Here is a 23,348-nt window from a genome sequence, read left to right as displayed (position 1 = left end):
AATGTAAATCAAATGGCCCCTTTTTAACAAGGGCACTAGAACCCACAAATTAACATTTTGAACTTTAACGAAATCTTAAATCAAATAAAAATTTGGTTGTCGGGGGTGATGCTGCACTCCAGTCCCTCCGACGCCCACCTATCGCGGAAGGCCGCGAGAGTACCGGTGGAAACCGCATGCTCCATCTCCAGGGACACCCTGGCTCGAACATAACCGCGGAAGAGAGGCAGACAGTCGGGCTGAACAACCCCCTCAACCGCTCGCTGCCTGGACTGGTAAATGGCCACCTTGGCCATGCCCGGGAGCAGTCCTACGAGGAGGCCATCCGACCTGTCTGCTCCCCTCCGCACAGGATGCCCAAAGATCAGGAGCGGGGGACTGAAGTGCAACCAGAATTTGAGTAGCAGCCCCTTCAAATATTGGAACAGGGGCTGCCTGGCACACTCCTCATAAACATGGACTCTTCCAGACCGCAGAAATTACAGGCGACCTGGGAGTCCCACGTAGCGAGTACTCCATTGGGGACACCTGCCTCCTCCGGACGGCAAGATGAGGATAGCAAAGTGGAGGGTGTGCAAGAGCCCGTACAGGAATCCCCTCCGTGCAGAACTAAAAGGCACGGAGTAGATTTTCCGGAGGAGTCGCAAGTTGTGAGGCACCAGCTCCCGAGGGAGGTTTCAGGGCTTGGCGCCGATGAGGAATTCCGTCCAGACGGGATCGCTCCATGTGCTTGAGCATCCTCAACGCCCAGTGCCATTTTTAGCAATTCGTATTGGCCAACAACAGTTTTACAACTATTTTGTTGTAAATGTAACTTCTCCCTGGAATTGAACCCCGGTCTCCCACGTGATAGGCAGGGATACTGACCACTATACTACCGAGGATCAGGTTAATGTTTCTGCCTGGTTTCGAATCTGGGACCTTTTGCGTGTAAGGCGAACGTGACAACCACTACACTACAGAAACAGTTTTACAAATATATTTATTGAAAACTTGAGACAGGATGGAACACACAAAAGATAAATCAGTAGAGAACACAGTAAAACCTTCCAAACAAGTTAACACAGACCCCTTGGCATCAGGGTCCCCACACAGACCCGACCTGTGAGCATACTCACAGGTGCATACATTATAATGTTGACCTAATTGGACTGTACTTCACAAGTATCAGAGGCAAATTAACACTTTTTAAAAACTGCAGTCTAGTGTTGAGAAAACTTATGTTTCGAGCATAAGATTTTAAAATAGTTTTGCGTGAGGTCAAACTCCTCAATCATACATTTCTGTGTTTTGTTTCTTAGTGGAATTGATCTCCACTATTGCCACAGTATGGAGGGCAGCACATATGGTCAAGCAGTTGGATAATTCTTTAAAAAAATCTCATTCATTTTTAAAACCAGAAATTGTATTTGAGGAGCACAGTCGGCTGTTCCGTTGGCACAGCGTGCTCATGCACACTGAATAATAGGAATGGATTTGCATCTGTGATTATATAGCAAATTCCTGATCTGACTTGGCTATCAGGAAGCACTGATTGGAGGCTAGACATTCCACAGGGGCTGAGAACAAAAATCTTTTACATCTCCTAGAGGCCAGTTACTGAATAACATTCTAAGGAGGATTTAATTAGTGCATTAAAATGCTTATGGGGCATGGCAGATTTGATCAATTATTGATACAAAATATATTCCGCAGCATCCACAAGAAGTGATAGTGTTCAAATACTGAGTTATCTACAGACGTTGCTGTTATTAGCATCATAGAATGATATAGCACATTAGGAGGCCATGTGGCCCATCATGTCTGTGCCGGCTCTTTGAAAGAGGTATCCAATTAGTCCCACTCCCTGATTCTTTCCCCATAGTCCTGCAAAGATTTTCCCCTTCCAATTCCCTTTTGAAAGTTATTATTGATTCTGCTTCCACCACCCTTTCAGGCAGTGCATTCCAGATTATAAAAACTTGCTGCATAATTTTTTTTCCTTATGTTGCCTCAGCTTATTTTGCCATTGAGGAAAGTTTTGTACTTTTCCTTTGGTTTTAAAGCTATAGTCACATTGTTAATTTTCCAAATTAAATATGTTTCTTACCGTTTAGAGTATTCTGCCCATTCACATCAACTGTAAAGTACACACATGAAGAAAATACATTTTGAGTGATGAGGTTATAATTGATGGCTCTTTGCAATCTAACTAAAGTATTATACTTAACGTAATTAGATTATTAACCCTTTGCTCCACTGATAATAGCACAGTGCTTGTAATGTGAAATGATCAGGTTCAGGTAAAGTACTGCAGACATTTTGCTTGCCCTCTCATTGACATTGTGCCTATATTGCGCTTTGAGCACTTTTCAGATCAAGCGGATGGTAAATATTGCTATTTGCTGTAACAAATGAGTTTATGAGTTTAAGGCTATGGTTCAGTATATTATATAATTGTGTGTAGCTGGCGGTAATTATAAGGCTGTGATTCAGTATATATTATATAAGAAATAGCTGGCCATGACTTTAAGGTTATAATTCTGTTTTGATGCTTTTAGTGGTGTTTATAAGCTACTAGAATTTGGTTTTGAGCCTTGTAATGCTCTGCTCCAGTACATTATGTCCTGTAACATCCTACTCAATTACATTACATTGTTGTAACACCTGACTTGATACCCTGCCAGATGGATGTTTTCCTTCATGTTATTGATGGCAGAGAATGGATAATGAATATCACGCTAACTTACAGGGAATCATTTTAACCGGCGACTGATCTATCACCTGTTTTATGTCGCACCGAAAGTTAAAATTACCCCCATAGTGTTTCCTTAAAATGTATTGTGCTTTAAAGAAAATTAAAAATGAAATCAGTTTCATACCACAGATTTTAACTGAAAGATTTCCTTGTGTTTCTGTTAATTCACATGGTTTGTCTGGTGCTCATCATTAGAAATTTTACAGTGATATTTACTTGTGCTATTACAATGGCGTCACTTAACATCAGGAATCTGTTCTCAAAATCAATTCTATTTACTGAAATGTAAAATTATGAATTAAGGTCAATTCAATATGATTATATGTTGAAACAGATCTTTAACCTATAGCCTTGCACCTTATTCGTACTGATGTGATTAAATTGGTATTTTGTTAATTCGCCTTTAAAAACAAACTCGCCCATTTGGTTCAGATCAAAAGTCCTGTTAAATGAAATTTCAATCCATTTGAAATATTAGAGATGGAGCATTTTAATGAAATGAACTGGGAAAAAAAATCCTCTTAACTGTTTAAGTAGACTTTATGTCCAGTGAGGACTGTTGATGCACAGGGAATCCTCCATTCACACTGCAGAGTGAATCAATAGACTACATCTTGTTACAGAAAGGCAGCTTTTGCAAACCTCTAAATATTACATCCTGCTGTTTAATATCCATAAAGTAATTAATATCCATGTGCAGATTGGGCTTTCAAATACTTTCTGGGTTTAGTGGACTGATGACAGGTTCTGTAAGCACTCTGATTCCAGTAACTTGCAAATTGGAAATAATGTAGGCTTACTCCCACATCTTCAAACTATTGGATGGTGAAAAATATCAACATAAAACCAGAGTTGTACAGGTTAAATCAACCAATCTAATTTATTTACAGTTAAATAACCATAGAAATAAAAAAATACTAGACATACACTACAGGGTATAAGCAGTTATTTTAAAAATACGCACATTTGAAATTTCCACTTAACTCTCTGGTTGTGATTAATGCTTTCTTACAATCATTTAGAATAACGGAGACACTTGCCATATCTCTCCAGAGAGAATGAAATATTTAAGCCAGACAGTCTGAGAATTATTTAGTCTGAATTCCCTTCAGAAATACATTAGGCACTAAAGAATACAAGAAGATCCACTGCTTTATAGCCTTAATTTCTTATACACCATATAACCATTTCAGCCATTGATTATACAACGGGAGATATTTTGTTGTAAAATCGGAACTTGCTACATGTAACTTCCACCCATAGTATACAGCCACTTTTAACATGATAACAATCAGAAATCATATTCTTCTTAGCCATCAAGCCATAAAAATCACAAATGTATCAGCCCCAAGAGCACATGAGATGTTGCATTGTTGAGGACAGTTCCTTGCCATAAAAGAAAATGAATGAATAATTATGACAATTAGGGTGATTTATTGTTGCTCCTTTATGATGTATAGACTCAATCTGACCAGTGCAGTCAATGAAAACCTAGAACAAAGCACTTTTTATAATTGGGCCCTGACTAGCCACTGCTAGGATTTGAGCATGTTCTCCCAACCTCTTGTTAGCTCGTGCTCGCAATGGAAAAGCAGCGGGCAGAAAACTGGTGTTTACTCATCAGCCAATCTGCAAAGTGAAAATTAGTTTCCCTCTCATCACCCATTCCCCAAATCTCCATGAATGGAAACCTGCACCTTTAGTCACAAAACTCACACTTTTGAGTTCTTATGCAAGATAGATCCACGGGTTCAGGATCACCAGTCACTCAAGACCTTGCATTCCCTATGACGGTGCACCCATTTCTGCCCAATGTTTAGGTAAATGGTCGTGAGGTCCAAGGATCATAGCACAGAATTCCTACTCTATACACTAGTACACTAGAATAGATCGCGTGCTGTCACATGATTCTTCTCTCTTTAAAAGGCAAACCGGATATACATTCCTACCAAATGGAGATGCATTTTCATATAATCATTTCTGTGTCTTCGATATGTAAACAACAAAGATGCCACTCACTTTCTGTCTAAACGTGGACTTCAAATGGAAGTTTACTTACTGTAGCCTAACTTCTCATGCGAGACGGACACTGATAATTCTAAGAAAACCAAGCTCTCAAGTTGCAGTTGCAAAGTTAAAACACTGGCAGCTGTAGGCTTTCCCATATATTTGTGTAATAGTTGTTCTTTGCCCACCGCGCTGCTGGTCAATGGAACCACAGCCAAGCTATGACTTCTCCAAGGTCACAGACAAAGCTGTCAGCTGAAGCCACTACCCCAGGATGGAGGCTGTTCTTTGATGAGTGACGAGTTAGCTTGGGAGGTCAGCCAGCTATTCGGAGAAAGAAACAGTAGACAATATCATCCCTCATAATTATATTCGATCAAATAATCATTGATAACATTTTAAAATAGGCAATATTTATTAATAGCTTAAGATGTTCTTCATTTACTGTGATAGTGACATCTAATTAACACCTTCCGAGCCTGCTATCTATCTTGGCATTTAGCAAAGTTAAAAAGGTGGAGAATATCGCAATTTGCTCATCCGGAAATGAACGAGTGAGTTTCCATTGAGCATTACCCTGTGCGCCTCCGTTGTAACCCTTTACACACAGATTCTAGCAATACAATAATTAGATACAATTGACTACTTTTTTGTCACAAACACCACATGCATAGAATCACTTGATTAGAAAATCTTGTCCATTAGTGCATTGAGCATGCATAATTTTTTAACCCTTAGGGCACAACTTTTTGCATCTTTGCTAATTTATCGACTAAACAACTTGGCCTGGTCATGCAGACAATTTGTCTTCAATTGTCCACTTTGACTTTGGCCAAGGGAAATCAGCTTCTGTCTCACTTCTGATTCACATTTGTGCATTAGCCACTCCTTGATGGGGACAAAGGATGTGCTTTTCAACTACAATCAACTGAAATTAATTTTTAAAACATATTTATCTTGTCTGCCTAAAAGTCATAAAACAACACCAACAACTTGCATTTTTTAGTGCTTTTAACGTAATAAAACACTCCAAAGCACTTAACACGAAGGGATCGGACAAAAATTGACAGAGCCAAAGTAGGAAATATTAGGACATCGACTAAAAGCTTGGTCAAAGAGAGAGGTTTTAAGAAGCGTCTTAAAGAAGGAGAGAGAGAGGTCCATAGAGGGAATTCTACAGCTTAGGGCCGAGACAGCTGAAGGCATAGCTGTCAACAGTGGGGCGATGCACGAGAGGCCAGTGTTAGAAGAACGTCAAGTTCTTGGAGGATTGTAGGACTGAAGGAGATTACAGAAATAGGGAGGGATGAAGCCGTAGAAAGATTTGAAAATGAAGATGAGAGTTTTAAAATCGAGCCTTTGATGGATCTGGAAGTAATGTTGGTCAGTGAGCACAGGGGTGCTTAGTGAATGGGACTTAGTGCATGTTAAAATATGGGCAGCAGCATTTTAGATTAGCTCAAGTTTATGGAGGGTGGAAGATGAGAGACCAGCCAGGAGAACATTGGAATAATCAAGTCTGGAGTTAGGAAAAGCATGGTTGAGGGTAGCAGTAGCAGTAAAGCTGAGGCAGGGGCAGAGACGGGTGATGTTACAGAGATGGAAATAGGCGATCTTTGTGATAGAAAGTATATGGTGTCAGAAGCTCAGCTCATGGTCAGATAGGACGCTGAGGGAATGGAGCTTGTGGCGGGACCAAAGACAATGGGCTGGAATTTCCCCCCGAACACAGAAATCTTTTTTATTGACACAAAATGGAAGCTCTGCTTTTGACTGATTTGTTTACAAAAGTGTGACTTGGCCATTTAGGTTGGACTATGTAAATCTTGAAGTATAGGATATTAGAGTTGTTACCAAGTACTATTGAAAAAGTTCATCAGTGTCAAAGTCTGATGAACCATGAGTACCACAGGTGGTGACTGATGCATGATGCTCTTTTACACAAGTGAAGTAAGCTGTCTTGCAGTCTATGTTGCCATGTTTGGTTACAGGGGTGTTCCTGAAAAATGGACTGTGGCATGTATCACCTGTTGCTGGCCACAAAGTGATGCTTAACTCCCACTAGACACGACAGTCCTAGGCAGAGAAAGTATTGCAGACATTCATACATTAAATTTTTTTTAAAACAGGAAAGTTATATACTCATTGAGGGAGGCCTGGCTGAGAAACATCTAAGATTAGAGCCCCACTAATAACGCCACCCCGCCTGACAGAAACCAGGCAAGGGAGCAGTTAAAATGGAGTGAGGGACTTGCCCACTCCTTTCCCGTCCTGATCTGACCACCTGCAATTTTAAAGACAATTTGAGCAGGAGTTCTCTTCCAGGCCCCAAATGGAAACTTTAATCTTCCCTTTCTCCGGGCTTCCACTCCTCCCCTGATCACGACTGCATCCATCTCGCAGCTTACCTGAATGCCATAGACCGTTCCTGCGGGTCCACGGTGGCGGATTCTTGCTACGGGGCAGTGATGCCGGGTTCGGGCGGGAGCATGGGCTTGGATATGAAATGGAGGCCCGGAAGTTTAAACCTCTCCGGGCCTCGACATGCGAGCTTGTTGCTCACCCAGATTACAGTCTTTGATCAATTCTCTCATCTATTATTTGTAATGTTGCTGCACAGTTTAGCCTGACACTTGAAGTTCGTTTGTCACCAGTTTTGGCTATGGTCCTATTGGAAGTTATTTGAAGTCAGGCATCTCTTTCCTCCAAGGGTGTTTTTTGCAAAAATGTTTGATTAACAAAGCTATCTCCCTTCACATCAGTAACTGACAAAAAGAGAGTTACTTTTGATACTGTTTTTAAGGTTCTGCTGATTCCAGTTCTTTTTTGTGCTCAACTGATAGCACTCAATGTGACATTCACAGCATCAAAGGTATTTAATACTGTTTTTGTTTATTTGGAAAAATAATTGGAGTTTATTACAGGAGATGTCCAGGCTACATTCTATATGGAATATTACAGCAATTGAATGAGTGTCAAGCACCTATATTTACAAATTCTGAAGTCTTTTGATGAGTAAAATAAATCCAGTAATGTCCAAAAATGATTCAGTAGTTTTATTCTATGGACATTAATGTTTTAAAATGCAGCTGCGTTTCCTATGGATGATATTCCTTGAGGATCTGATCTCTCTTTTGTTACCAATTGACCCTGTGACCAATGGATAATATTTTTGTGTGTGTAATAGAATTTTTATTTTTATTCATGAAATATCAACACAAGGGATTAACAAAAATGGAGCTAATGACTATTTGAAAAAAATGCATGCTGCAGACTAGCATCGTTCTTTCGCAATGTCCCACACCTGTACATTTTTCACATGTAGAACCCGGCTGTAAAAGCATTTCCCTTCATTAAATATGCTCCTTCTTTTCCCATATGGCCTTTGCTTCCGAACCTCCCCCTACTGCATTGATCATTGATAGACGAAGCAGAAGAAATGGAGAAAGCTGATATGGAAACAACAAAGGTAAGATGATAATTCTGCTCAGGCACTGTGAATGTACTTAAATCTTAGCTCTTGCCTTTCCAAATCCAGTTAGGTAAGTGCCTAGCAAATCGGGTCAAGAGCAGCTTTGGTAGAGGACTATGGTTTGGTCGTTTGCCTATACCCTCAACTGGATAATTGTGCAGCAAGGAGGGCTAAATATGATCAGGGTTGGAGGGGGGGTACACAATTTTCAAAGTTTAAATCCCTTTCTGCCGCAAATATTATGAGTTTCAACAGGTAACTTGTGTTATATTGTACAGCTCAATTGCTATCACAAAAAAGTACTCAATCTCAGACTATCTCTGGGTTGTGTACTATTTACAGAAATCGTTTTGTAAATGTTTAAGGTTATGGAACTGAACTACAATTGTGGCCTTTTCGATAAAACAACCGATTTCTTAACACGAATGAGCAATTCAGTGTTCACATCATTTACGATTACATACTTCATTTCTCATTGTCGAGTTTACGCTTCAGCTCTTGGCGTGTGTGTGATCGTTAGGAAAGCAGTAAATGATGCAAGTCAGGCTGTGGTTGAGAACTAAATAGGCTATTTGATTGAAAAATTTGAATAGAGAGAAAGCAAAATAATCCACCAGGTATCTTGGTGCTGCTGTTGCCTTGTTGCTTGAACAGTGTGCTAGCTATAGTTGTTTTGGTTGGTTAGATCTTCATGACAGCAAAACAACTTCAAAAATGCATTAAAACTTCAGTTTATTACTAGGTTAGTGGAACTGCACTAGCTGACGTATGCTATTAATGCTGTCTTGTATATGTTTGGTGCTATCTGGGTGAACAAGCTTCAATTGTCACAATCAATACAATTATTGATTAGAAAACTAATCAATTAGCATTAGCACAAGATGATGAAGCGCAAAATAAAACGCCTTGCAGCATCTCGAATACAGCATTGCAGTGCTGTAGGTTGCTACATTAGAGCTGAGTTGAGGCTTCGGATAAATTGTGACGTCTATAAACATTAAAATTCCAGCATGAGGTACAGACTGGTGCAGCGTGTTGGAAGATTGTCATTTTCACCTCTAAGATCCACATTTGAATATCGTCCAGAAAAGGTCTGTTCTTCCTAATGAGAAACAGACGACAAGCCCAGGCCACAAAAGGCACCCTTGTATTCAGTACAGTTGGCATTAGTTCATCAGTCACATCATAAGGTTGCATAGTTAAAGAAGTGGAGTTGACATTCCTATACATTTCGAGGGGTGTCGGGCTGAAAAGTACTCCACCAAGCCTGATACATTTGCTTGCGGCGAAAAAAAATCAGTATGACATTTTGATGAATGATAATTAAGCGAGACTCACTTGAATACATGTTTCTGATTGGTGGTAAGCAGTTCATCAGTTTCATCAGCACAGTTTAAACAAATCAAGGGCACTAATGATGTTGGAAATGGAGCACACCTAAAATAATGTGTCAGGTTGGGCAGAAATTGTCAGAATGGAAGATTTTTTTTCCTTTAGATTCATTAAGAATGCTGCCACTCATATTCTTAGTCACTTAAAGCTTCACAGTTTCACTCCCCTAATCCTCATGAGGCTGCTCTAACTCCCTGTACCTGCTTGAATCCATTTCAAGATCCTTACCTTTAAATGCCTTCAAGCATTTGCCCCACCTAAATCCAGTGACTACCTTCAGTCTCATGTCCCTGATCGTATCCTTCACTCCTCTGACATCACTTTAATCTTCCTTCCCCATTTTCTTCATCCAGCATTGCCAACTGCACTTTCCGCCTTCTTGCCCCTGCCCATCGGGATTTCTCCCCAAAGTCCCTTTACCATAATCTTCGCTGCTTTCAAAAGCCTACTAAAAAGGTTTCAATGGTTATCTTGGTTCTGCCATTAATTCATTCTGCCCATTCTCCATCCCACTCGGTTTTCACTTTTCATTTATCTGACCTGTAAAGTACGCTTGGACATCATTATGATGCCAAAAGCATTAAAATGCAAGTTGTTGTAGATTCATTTCTATCGTCTTTTTAAAAATGGAGTGGGGTGGAGGGGATTTGCAGATTTCTTGTTTGTTACTGTCATCATCATCATCATAGGCAGTCCCTCGAAATCTTGCTTCCACTCAAAGTGAGTTCTTAGGTGACTGAACAGTCCAATCCGGAAATTACAGTCTCTGTCACAGATGGGACAGACAGTCATTGAAGGAAAGGATCGGTGAGAAGTCTGGTTTGCCACACGCCCCTTCCGCTGCCTGCGCTTGATTTCTGCACGCTCTCGGCGATGAGACTCGAGGTGCTCAGCGCCCTCCCGCATGCTCTTCTTCCACTTAGGACGGTCTTTGGCCAGGGACTCTCAGGTGTCGGTGTCGATGTCGATGTTGCATTTTATCTAGGAGGCTTTGAGGGTGTCCTTGAAACGTTTCCTCTGCCCACCTGGGGTTCGTTTGCCGTGTAGGAGTTCCAAGTAGAGCGCTTGCTTTGGGAGTCTTGTGTCAGGCATGCGAACAATGTGGCCCGCCCAACAGAGCTGGTCGAGTGTGGTCAGTGCTTCAATGCTGGGGATGTTGGTCTGAACGAGGACACTAACGTTGGTGCGTCTGTCCTCTCAGAGGATTTGCAGGATCTTGTGGAGACAACGCTGGTGGTATTTCTCCAGCGATTTGAAGTATCTAGTAGACACCTCAAATCGCTGGAGAAATACCACCAGCGCTGTTACTGTGATTAGAAGGTAGCACACATGCTGTGTCCCAGCACTACCCTGGCTCTAATAGGAAAACTTGAGGATTAAACTGGGATTCTGCTGTCTTTATGACTCCGTACCATATCCATGGTGCATTTGCCCAGTGAGCTCCTGGGGAATACTTCAAATGTTTTTGTTTCATTTTAATTTTGTGCATTTGACTCTTCACAGGATGTAAAGTAGCTTCCTCAATTGCAAGAGCAACATCCACCCTATATTCATCTTCATCAGTAGTGCCATCAAGGAGATAACCCATAGATTAGTCTTCTAACCTTGCAAGTCAAGCCGATGAGATATCTCTGGAATACTAGAGTAATGGACTTTCAACTTGGTTACAGCTAATGTTTTCTGGAATGCCTTTAGACTCTCAGTTGCAAGAAGTGACTTTGAATCTAGTCTCTAGGAATATTAACTTGGGCTGCCCTTATGGTTGCTTTGAACAAAATAGGATGTGATGTATCAGCTGACTCTCACCCCAGAGGACAGAACATTTTTCAGCTTTTTAGTGCTAAAGAAATGTCTGGACATTTGACACACTAGAAATAAACTATTGTGTATAATGCTGCCATTTAGAAATTCATTTTAAAATTGCATCATCATGCTCTATTTTAAGACAGTTTTTCAAAGTATTTTTGTATTATTTTTTGCTGTTGTCGAGAAGATTTCAATTTCAACAGGCTGTCTTCCTCTTCTAAATAAAAATGAGCTGAAAATAAAGTGACTGATGTGTGATTATCTTCTGAACTGACAAAATTTGAAAATGATTTGTTCTCTTAATCATTATGCTTATGGGAATTTTCTGTCACAGCAACCTTCGTATATTATGGCGCATGCATTCTCTTGTGACTTGTTAGCATCCAATCATCATAATACGGCATGAGGTTAGTTTACCTAAAGGTGACCTGTTCATCTTCTACAAGTTATGCACCAATATTCTAGTCTTAGAAACGTATTGGAAGGTTTGTGCCTCATCTCCATGATTTAAATAGTATTGAATTGGCAAAAAGGTTTTTCTCAAGACATTAATTTCTAGATTAGAAAATCCATCCACAATAAAAGTCATGTCAGACTTTTCTGATTTCTTGGGTGAATGTTTGCTTCACACATGAACCATAGTAAAATGTTAGATTCCATTCTTATGAGAAACCTGTATCATCATTACCTGAATGAAAAGCAAAACTCTTAAGTCTGATCATTTTATATGATCAGAAAGTAGCAGATGGAGATGTGCAATTGGAGGTCTAACATGAGCATCATTTAGATTGCATCGGGACTGGTTAAGCTTGAGGTTTGAAATAAAAACACAAAATGCTGGAAATACTCAGCAGGTCAGGCAGAAACAGAGTTAACATTTCAGGTCGATGACCTTTCATCAGAAGGTCAGCTGGAGGTTTGTCTGTCGAGTAAGCAAGTTGGAATACTTTTAACATAATTTTTACAGTACAAATCTTGGAGCTTTACTTGAGTCTTCTCCACTGAAGACTTTGAGTCATGTCGTAATTGCTGGAGTGCACTGCTACTAACATTATTGCTGTTGGAGTTTAGTTATGCATCTTTCTGTTACTTTACTGGGTGGGTGTTAAAGCTCTGACTCTGGATCTGGATTGTGACACCATCATCAGGAAGAGAATGATTTACTGCTTTATATGATTGTATATTATATGGTGCAGCGTGGAGGCATGCCACTTCAGGGAGCAGCATGAGCTGCGGCGGCAGCGAAGAGTGACGTCATCAAGGTCCAGATCGGTGATTGGAGCGTGGGAAGACACAGCAAGAGCAGCGAGAGACTGTGGAGGGATGTGATCGGGCCCAGGAGAGGCGTGAGTTAGGGGCCCAGGGGCAACACGGGCCAGCCCAGACTGTGATATGTCTGTGCAGCAGAGCAGGTCTCCAGTCGTCTTGGGTAATCCTTGCCACTGGACCAAGACCTAGCTCTGTCAAGTCTGTGAGGTGGCTGGTGTGCAACGGCCACCACACATTAAAAAAATCCACGCACAGGCATCTTCCACCCTTCAGGATGTAGTTCAGGACCTGGAATTTTCGGTCCTTCATTGGAACACCTGTGAACTTATCCTTTTTTTGGTGTGGAAGCAAGTCATCCTCGTTTTGAAGGACTGCCTATGACGATGATTATATGATCGAATTCATTCATCTTTCATCTTTCCTTACTTCACAAAATAATCTTACAATGTGGAAACCTTGATGTCAGTTTTGGCTCTAAGCATTAGTTGGCTTCATTGGTAGTACTCTCATCTCTGAGTCAGAAAGTTGTGGGTTCAAATCTCACTATAGACTTGAGTATATAATCTAAGATGACATTTTTGTGCATCCTGAGATAGTGCTTTATTGTCGGAGGTCCATCTTTCAGATGAGACATTAAACTAATGCCCTGGCTGCCTGTTTTGGTGACCGTATTGGAAGAAAGCAGAATGTTCACCCAGTGTTCGGGCAAATATTCATGGCTGAACCAACCTTAGCAAAAACACATTATTTAGTCATTCATTCAATGTTCTTTGTGGTTGTTGCTGTGTGCAATTTAGCTGCTGTATTTGCCTACTTAATAGTGATTGCACTTCAAAAGTAATCTGTTGGTTGCAAATCATTTGGGACATCCTGCTGGTGTGATGAGGCTCTATACAAATGCAAGTTCGTTCTTTGTTTCTTTTTCACAGCAGCAAGCAGGACTTAATTGTGGGCTGAGGTTGATCTCCCTGAAATTTTTCTTCCCCTTTGCATTGTAAATCAAAGGAGCAGTGACAGTAGTGTTGATTGATAGTACCAATAATAGTCATCTGTAGCATTGAGATATGAATCAAAGTCTGAGCTCCAGTCACTATAGTAAAAGGTTGAACCTCAGCCAGATGGAATAATGTCAGGAGCTGAACAATAAATGTGATGGGCTCCACTGTTAATCCAGTTCATGTTGGAGCATTGGTTCCCATTTGGCCAGCAGAACCTATTGTTTAAATAAAAATTTGGGAACTTATTTTTAATTTATTCTCGGAATTGGGCATCACAGCCATCCCTAGTTGCCCTGAGAGGGAGGTGGTGGGCCTCTTTCTTCAACCGCTGTGGTCCGTGTGGCAGAAAATTGAGGAAATATATAGCATGTCCATCATCATTGAAAAGAGGAAAGACCGATTTATATTTTTGGATTAGCCCTTTCATTAGAACTGTAAACTGGAAGATAAGCTCCTTAATGGAACTGAACAGAATGAGGGAGGCGATGGAAAATCAAAGTTATAGCTTTCTAGCAGGTGGTTGGGCTACGCAGCATTGACCTGTCTCCTTACTGCCTGTAAGTGTCAGCCTTGGCTCAGTGGTAGCACTCCAGCCTCTGAATCAGAAGGTCGTGGGTTAAACCCCAGTCCAGAGACATGAGCACACAGCTATGCTGACACTGCAGTATAAGTACTGAGGGACTGCTGCACTGTCAGAGGTGCCGTCTTTTGGATGGGACAAGGCCCTGTCTGTCTTCTCGGGTGGACGTAAAAGATCCCATGACATTATTCGAAGAAGAGCAGGAGACTGCTCCTGGTCTCCAGGCAAGAGCTATCCCTCAACTAGCATCACTAAAATAAAAACAAATTATCTGGTCAGTTGTCTCATTGTTGTCGTGGGACCTTGCTGTGCGCAGTTTGGCTGCCGCGTTTCCCCACATTACAACAATGACTACAATTCAAAAGAACTTAATTGGCTGTAAAGTGCTTTGGGACATCCTGAGGTTGTGAAAGGTGTTATATAAATAAAAGTCCTTTTCTTTGAGTGCTGACGGACCTGCTGTGTGGTTCGAACAATTTCTCTTTATTTTAGCTTTGCAGTTTAAAAAAAATGATTCCCCCCCCTCTCCCCCATTTTCTTGCCAGCCCCTCCCATCCACTTCACTTGCCTCCATTTTGTCAAGTTTTTTGTGTTTCTTTCCAACGTCTCATTACACTGTTCAGTTGTTTTTCTTGCTTTTTATTCGTTTAATGCCTAATAGATCTTTATATATTATGCATCAGTTTTCACCTCTTTCAAGCTTTCAAAAAAACCTTGTTTGCTGACCATTGAGCTCATTAACTGTTTCTCTGTGACATTCCTGACTCTTGACTTCTACCTGTTGTCATCTTTTCCTCCTCCCTCCTCCCTCACCAATCATGTGTAAATATCTAGGGGTCAATATTCATTTCACTCAGGCAATTTTAACGTAATAATGTTACACAATTTTCATCACAGCAAGCTTGGTGAAATGGTGCATTCAATGTGGGAGCTACCAAATCTGTTCATATTTACAATAAGTGCCAAAAATAGAGATTATTTTAATACATAATTGAGTTTTCTAGGCTTGCTGAACTGCTGCTTGCATAGCTGGAACATCAGATGATAACTATATTAATGGAAGCATTTTACAGTGAAATAAGCTACAGGAATTATGTTTGACCTTGAAGCTCACTTAGTTGTTAGATACTGTGCAAGGATGCTACAAAGCCCGTTCTGTAGCACATGTGATTATTGCGTGGGTAGAGGGTGAAATTATAATTCCACCATTTTGACTACTTTATATAAACAATATTTCAGTGAATGAGTGGAACAGCTGCCCTAGGGTGATGGTGGAAGCAGTTAATATCAGTCATTGAAATGCAAATTACTTAGATTCCTTTTAGAAAATAACATTTTGGGGTACAATGGCGTGTGGTGAGTGTAGCATGCTTGGGGGAAAAAAAGGTGACTTTGAACTTATGGTTCCCAAAGCTCGCCACCACTGGGGTTTTCTTCATGTAATTTCTGGGTCTGTTGTAGAATAATTGATAAAAGATTGATTGCTATGATTAGACTCCATTATTATTGTATCATGCGAGTACCAGGCAAACTAGATGGACCTTGGTCTTTTTTATCTAGCAATTCCTGTGTTCCTAAATACAAGGTCGCAAGTGATCTTTTGAAGTGTCGGAATCTTTTAGAATCTATGCTGCCTTCTAACATTTTCAGAGTCTCTGGATACCAAGGGGGCGATTTTAACCCTACTCGCTCAGCAGAAACCCCAGTGGATGGACAATGACAATCACCCTGGCTCTTACCTGTCCGTCATCTGCCACGATCGCAACATCTGCAATTTTAACCTGCTCTCCTGATCAGGCAGCAAGGACAGGCGCCCGGAGCCAACAGGATCCTTCTTGCCATTGGGCCGCAACATCCATCACCATCATAGGCAGTCCCTCGAACGAGGATGACTTGCTTCCACATGAGTTCACAGATGTTTCAATGAAGGACCCGATGTTCCAGTCCTGAACTCCAATTCAGGAATGGAAGATGCCTGTGCGTGGATTTTTTAACGTGTGGTGACCGTTGCACATTAGCCACCACACAGGCTTGACAGAGCTAGGCCTTTATCCAGTGGCAAGGGTTAACCAGGACGACTGGAGACCTTCTCTGCTGCACGGACCGAGTGCATGCACATATCGCAGTGTGGACTGGCCCGTGCTGCCCCGGGCCCTCGGCTCTTCTGGGCCCCGTGCCCTCATTCGCCGCACCTCCTCCACGATCTCTCGCCGCACCTCCGCCACGATCTCTCGCCGCTTCTCCGCTACAAACTCTCGCCCCACCTCCGCTAGGTGAAGGTACGGCAACATCCATATGTAGTCATTGAAACCCGACTGTAATTTTAACTCGGGCTTGAGCGGGGAATCCACCTGGAGTGAATGGCAATTTAGAGGGATTTATTTGGCTTTTAAAATTCCAGAAATTTCCAACCTGGACAACCAAACCTCCTACAGGTGACAAATTAGAAGTTGAGAAATAGCTCGTGCTATACCGAGGACTATTATTTTTACACTGTTGTTAAAAACAACCATTGTAATTTTCTGTTTGAAATTATACTAATAACTGGATTAATCTTTCTAAACCAGTTCTGTGAATAAGAGAATATGTGACATTAATAAATGAAAATAACAAATCAAACTAAGAAAACCCTTCCCATAGCCACCACAATTCCACCCATTCCATAGCCTGGAATTTTGAAGTGCAGTTTCTCTGGGCCCAATCCTGGCCATGACTTTCATCAATTTTTTTGGAGTAAGTTGTTTTTTCTGGCATAAGTTTAAAAATGCTATTTTCTCCAGAGTAAGTCAGTTAGATACGATTTTTTTTTTTAGGTCAGTTTTTTTTTTCAAAAGGGGGGCGTTCCCAGACACTTACTCCAGTTTTGGCCATTTATACTACTTTGGCCAGTTAAAACTTACTCCAAATCGACTTAGGTCAGCGTGTGGCCAGCTCTGAAAAACCTCGCGGGCAGTGAAGAAAAAGCAGCGCACATTCGGCAGCGATAGGGGAGGGAAGGGAACTGGAGAGGACCTCAACAACCAAGCACCAAACATTGCAAGGAAAAGCTCAAACAATTAAAATACTAATAAAAATGAAGTAAATCCTACTGGAGAAATGCGAGCTGCTGGCCGCAATGTAACGAGTGGGGGGAGCCAGAGAGAAAGAGAGAGAGAGATGCTGGTATACAAAACACTCTTTCTCTCTCGCCCCCCCAATCAAAAGTCTCAAGCACAGCTACTAAATAAAAAAATAAAAGCAAAGTCCTACCTGCCCGGGAACCCAGCGGGCTGGCCGGTGCGGGAGTCCACTTGGCATGGGATAGGGTGTGGCGAGATCGGGCATCGGGCACCCTTTCGGCTGGGGATAGGGGCTGCGAGCATCGGGTCCTGCTCACAGCCCACAGGGCGCGCTGGGAGGGCAGGAGCATGCGCGCAGGTGGCGGCAGTGCTTTTTGCGCTGGCCTGTTGCTCGGCCCAACCCCACCTTAAGTCTCCACACCATGCCACGACTCTGGGGACTCCGAAGAGCGGCCAGGATGGGACCCTTTTTTCTGGCGCCCTTTCCAGCGCGCAAAGTCGGCGCGCTTCAGGTCAGTTCGCCAAAACGGCTTGAGCAATGTTGGGCCCTCTTAATGTATATCCGCACATCACCTTTACCGTCACCGTGAAGTGGTTCATCTTTCATTGTGACACTAAAAAAGGTGTGTGAGCAGGGTCAATGTCAGATCAAATAGATCTGCAGAACTAAAGTAGAAACCCAGACTACAGATTGCAAAAATGGCCACCAGGTCTCGCAGGGCAAGGGAAGAAAAAAAAAAGTTATAATTTAACATAAGATCTCTCCCGATTTGGCTGTCCCTCCTGAGGATAATAGTATAAATCTTTTTAATTGTATACACATTTTTCAAATACTTTTTGATGCATGCATTGCAACATCGTCACACAGTCATCATTACACAATACCATCATGCCCATTCATATTTGGAAGTCAGATTGAGTTTTGGATGTACCATTATGAATTGGCTCTCCAAACCTGAAGTAAACACAAAGGTTCACGTGTGAATGTACCACTGTGGTCTAAAATTGTGGAGTTGCTGAGGATTGTCTGCAGCAGATCTACAAAATAAACTTTTCTGTTGTTTGTCTTGGGTATCTTCTGCAAACCATGGGCAGGATTCTGCAGATCAGATTTCCAAGTGAAAAATGTGCGCGCTTTAAAAAAAATTCCTGCAAGTGTGATCCTCTACAACCGTTGGGTACTTTGTGCCACCACACTAAACATCAGCCAGCTATCAGCCTGCCCTATTTTAGTTTTAATTTTCTGTTGGACATGGTTAAACTGCATTGTTTGTGATAGTTATCTGAATGTATAATTGGGAATGATCTATTAAAAAAAGTCAATGTGTATTTAATCTTAACATCTACATTCATCAGGAAACCTCATTCAAACAGTGCAATTGTTGGGCATTACCCTCTATAAACAGACAGAAGTAGATGGACTTCATAATTCTGCATTCTAGAGAATACTGTATACAGCTATTTCTAACATTGTAAATGCGCAATTTGAGGATGTGAATCTTGAATCACAGTGTAACACCAGCTCCCGCTCTTCTCACTCACCTTAAGTACACAGCTGTATCCCATAGACTGAACATCAGATGAAGGAAGGTTGGTGACTAGAAATGCTGTTACAAGACAAATCTGTTAGTGAATTTTCATGTGAACTACTGCAATTAAAAATGCATTTATAGCGCATGTAATTGAGGCTGCATAAACACTGATCTCATGTGTTTTATATATACGTACAGTACAACCATTCATTCAACCTGATTGCATTAATGGAGCTGCTGCTATGATATCAGTGCATGATTGCATTCCTCTAGGGGTTAGGCCAAATGCAATATTTTATTTAAACCCATAATAGCTTCCTCAGTCTGATAAACTTCTGCCAAACATTAGGTAATGTTGATGTACTATGTATAGCAATATTTAAAACTGAGTTTGATTCGAGTCAAATATCTTAACTGCTGAAAGGTTCAATTTGAAACAGAATGTTTGGCACATGGTTCTGTGACATGGTGCTAAATTCATTGCCAAATTAAGGTGCAAGATAAAGCTTTGTTTCTGGCTGTTTTCTTTGTGCTTTTGTACTTTGGAACGCTGTTTTATAAAGTGTTTGTAAATGAATGTAATTACAGTCCAGAGTCAGAAGAAAAAAGTATGTTGGTTCTATTTGCATGTTGTAGGTTGCAGATAGACCTCTGGTGAGCCTCTGAAAATATCCGGAATTGTCTGTGAATGACAAGCAGCTCTTCACTGCCTTTACTCTCCTGCTTTCTTTTGTGCATTATTTCGCCAACCTGCAGAGGATTAATCCAGACTTGGCATATTGGGAAAAGATTTCCTGTTTGTTACTTGAAATAAAATCAATGTTTTCCTATTACTCGCCTTTACAATTCTGCTACAAGTAATTAATGGAGGAATGTTTTCCTCAGGTATATTGTCTCCCGTTAAGCAATGGCTCGATTTTAAAATTCTCATCCTTGTTTTCAAATCCTCCCATGGCCTCGTCCCTCCCTATCTCTGTAATCTCCTCCAGCCCCACAACCCCGAGATATCGGTGCTTCTCCAATTCTGGCCTCTTGAGCATCCCCGATTGTAATCACTCCATTATTGGCGGCCGTGCCTTCAGCTGCCTAGGCCCTAAGCTCTGGAATTCCCTCCCTAAATCTCTCAGCCTCTCTACCTCTCTTTCCTCCTTTAAGACACTCTTTAAATCCTACCTCACCTCACCTGCCCTAAAACCTCCTTGCGTGACTCGGTGTTAAATTTTGTTTGAAAACGCTCCTGTGACGCGCCTTGGGACATTTTACTACATTAAAGGCCCTATATAAATACAAGTTGTTTGTTTGTTTAATTTTAGAAATATCACTAAACTTAATCAGGCACACCTCTTGTCTGCTCCTGACGCCACATATCATCTTGACTTGGAAACCAGTGTGATTTAAAAAAAAAATGCTCTCTTGAAGATTGCACTGTGCATTTACAATAGTGCTAAAAAAATGTACATAAGAACATAAGAAATAGGAGCAGGAGTAGGCCATTTGGCCCCCTTGAGCCTGCTCCGCAATTTAATAAGATCATGGCTGATCTGAAGTGCTAATCAAATGGTCAATGCAGTGGACTTAATTAGCTGATGGAGATTTTGTACAACATAACATAACATATGCATTGGCAAGGAAAGTCCACTCCTTGCTGAGACCATAAACATACTGTCTTATCGTAGATTCTACCCTACTGACTTAGTAATGAAAACCTACACTTAAGATACATTTTGAAACACAATCAGTAGCTTTCCACAGATGTAGTGGTCTTAGCAGTACAGGAACCATCATACTCAAGGGAATATTTCTCATCTCGTGCTAAAATTTTTAATGTGGTAGAGAATTCACTGATTCATTAGTGCAGACATTGCCTCACAATTGGCCCTGAAGTTAGAACTGCATTCGACAAGATTTCTTTGTGCAATGGCAGATCTGGAGTGTTGGATTTAGCAAGTTCATATTGCTCTCTGCATGTTGGAATTGTGCAGAGGGTAGCTTTGCTCCAATCTCTCATTGTCAACAAAAGAGGAATGATATGCAGAGAAAGATCTGCTAGTGCTACCTTGTACCTTTCATGTATTCAGGATGTTTCAAAGCACTGCACAGCCAAAGAGTTACTTTTGAAGTGTCGTCACTGTTGATATGTAGGTAAATGCTGCAGTCAATTTGTGTACAGTAAGATCCCATGAACAGTTGATTGGCAGTTAATCTGTTTTTGTTGGTATTGGTTAAGAATAAATGTTGGCCAAGATACCAGGAGAATTCCCTGCTCTTCTTCAAATAGTGCCATGTGATCTTTTTTTCATCCACCTGAACAGGCAAATAGTGCTTCAGCTTAATGGCTCGTCTGAAAGATGGTACTTCCGACAATGCAGCACTCTCAGTACTGTCAGCCGAGATTATGTGCTCAAATCTTAGAGTGTGTTTGAGTGTATCTGGGAGGAGAGAATACTGAGTCAATATTCGTTTAATGTTCCAGGAGTGTATCTCTTTTCCTTTCTCTCCTCTAGGGTGGTCAATCCTCGTTGGATGTATTCCAGGAGGTTTCATCACATGACCTCCCACTTCCAATCACTCCGCCCTCACACTTCCACCATTGGTCACCGTCACAGTGCACTGACTTTCCCCGCCAATTTGAAAGTGAACAGACTCTTTGGGCCCAAGTTTCCACATGATTCGCGCCTGATTTTTAGGAGCAACTGGTAGAGAACGGACTATTTTAGAAATCGCAATTCTCCACATTTTTTTTTCTGCAGTTCTAGTCAGGTAGAACAGTTCTAGTTTAGAACAGAATTTTTTTCTTCAAAAGGGGGTGTGTCCGGCCACTGACGCCTGATTTGAACGTTTCCACAGTGAAAATGTACTCCAAACTAAAGTAGAATGGAGCCAGTGAAGATTTTTGTAGAACTGAAAAAACCTGTTCTACACATTAAAAAATCAGGCGCAGGTTACAAATTAGGCGTCCAGAACGAGGTGGGGGGGAGGGGGGGGGGGAATGGAAGTCATTAAATTCGACAATAAATCCTTATTTATACTTCTACAAATATTATACAAATAAATCCAACCTGAGTAAACATTTATAAGCCACGAAAAGATTAAATAAACCATCTTCCTACCTGTGTGAAAGTGCTTCAGGCAGGGAGAATTCTGCAGCCATTCGTGCCGCTGAGCGGGAGGAGGAGAGAGAGAGAGAGGGGGGGGGGAGGGAGGGAGAGAGAGAGAGAGAGAGGGGGGGGCGTCGGGGAACAGGAGCGCAGGTCGGGTCAGTCGGGGGGTGGGGAGCGGGTCTCGGGTCGGTGCGGGGGGGGGGGGAAGCGGGTCTCGGGGCGGGGGGGGGAGCGGGTCTCGGGTCGTCGGGGGTGGGGGGGGAGCGGGGGTCGGGTCTGGTCGGTGGGGGGGGGGGGAGAGCGAGTGTCGGGTCTGGTCAGGCGGGGAGCAGGAGCTGGCCGTGGGAGGAGCCCCAGTGAGGCCATTGGGCCAGGGCTAGGGGCTGCGTGCTTCGGGCCCCTCCCACACAGTTCGGCGCCTGGAGCTACTGCACTTGCGTGCCGACTGTAGCGCGCATGTGCAGAGGTCCCGGCACTGTTTTCAGCGCCGGGACCTGGCTCCGCCCCCCCACAGCTCGTGCTGACTGCGCCAAGGGCCAGAGGACCTGCAAGTAGGTGCAGAGTACCGAGGATTTTTTTAGGCGCCGTTTTAGGCGCGAAAAACGGGCGACCAGCTCGGAGGGGCGCCCGTTTTTCTTCTTGTGGAAACTTGGGCCCTTTGTTGCCCAATTAGCTGATTTTGGACTGCCAGTCAACAGACTCTCCACCCCCCAGCCCCCAGTCTCCAATATTTTTTTTATGATTAATGCACAAAACTGTTCAAAGAAAATAAAAAATAACACTTTTTTTAATAGCCCAAGGGTTTTTTTTGTCTCCTCAGGTTGCTTGAAGATTAACCTTTAATTCCTGGAGACTACAGGACTATCATGGAGGGTTAGCAACACCGCTACTCATCACCCAACCCTTTCTATCCCCTGCTCTAATTGTCTCTTGCAACACGTGTAACTGTAACCAGATGGAAAGTGTCTGAGCAGTACTGTGCAGATGAGAGTCTTTGTTGCATGGCTTCCTGCTCCTTTTTTGTATTAGAAACCAGCTGGTCTAAAGCTCTTGATAGTTGACACTTTGTATCAGATCATTGTGAATTTACTGAACAGATTCCACAGCATGTTTCATGAGTGTTTTTGGTGTTTCTTTAAAAGGAGAAGAAAATTGAATAATTTGAGAATCAAATCTAACCTTTATTCAGAGAAAATGAGAAACAAGCACTTTAAGCAGGCATGTTTGAATATTCCTGCCTTGAATCAACAGCCCATTAGTCGCCATGGAAACAATTCCTGGGGCAATTGCATTGGATGGTGTCAGTAAACAGGAAGCCAGGCATTTCTGTATAATCATTCTATTACTGGAAAACATTGATAAAAGTTCCATTGTGCAATGGGAAATTTTCCCTGA

At 42.0% G+C, this 23,348-nt stretch overlaps 1 protein-coding gene across 9 annotated transcripts in view; it reads left to right on the top strand.

The window, feature by feature from the left end:
• Positions 1 to 23,348, top strand: part of gramd1ba (GRAM domain containing 1Ba) — a 561,758-nt gene that overhangs the window by 260,905 nt on the left and 277,505 nt on the right. For 3 of the 9 annotated variants that reach the window (XM_070894378.1, XM_070894377.1, XM_070894376.1), the window contains exon 3: positions 8,170 to 8,213. The exons of the other annotated variants lie outside the window; for them this stretch is intronic. In XM_070894378.1, coding sequence (XP_070750479.1) covers positions 8,170 to 8,213 — 44 coding nt within the window. The remainder of the gene's footprint in view (positions 1 to 8,169; positions 8,214 to 23,348) is intronic. 9 annotated transcript variants of the gene reach the window in all.

This window comes from Pristiophorus japonicus, chromosome 11, assembly GCF_044704955.1.
Source record: "Pristiophorus japonicus isolate sPriJap1 chromosome 11, sPriJap1.hap1, whole genome shotgun sequence".
NCBI lineage: Eukaryota > Metazoa > Chordata > Chondrichthyes > Pristiophoridae > Pristiophorus > Pristiophorus japonicus.
Note: the sequence above shows the minus strand (reverse complement) of the source record. Positions and strands in the feature narration are given on the sequence as shown.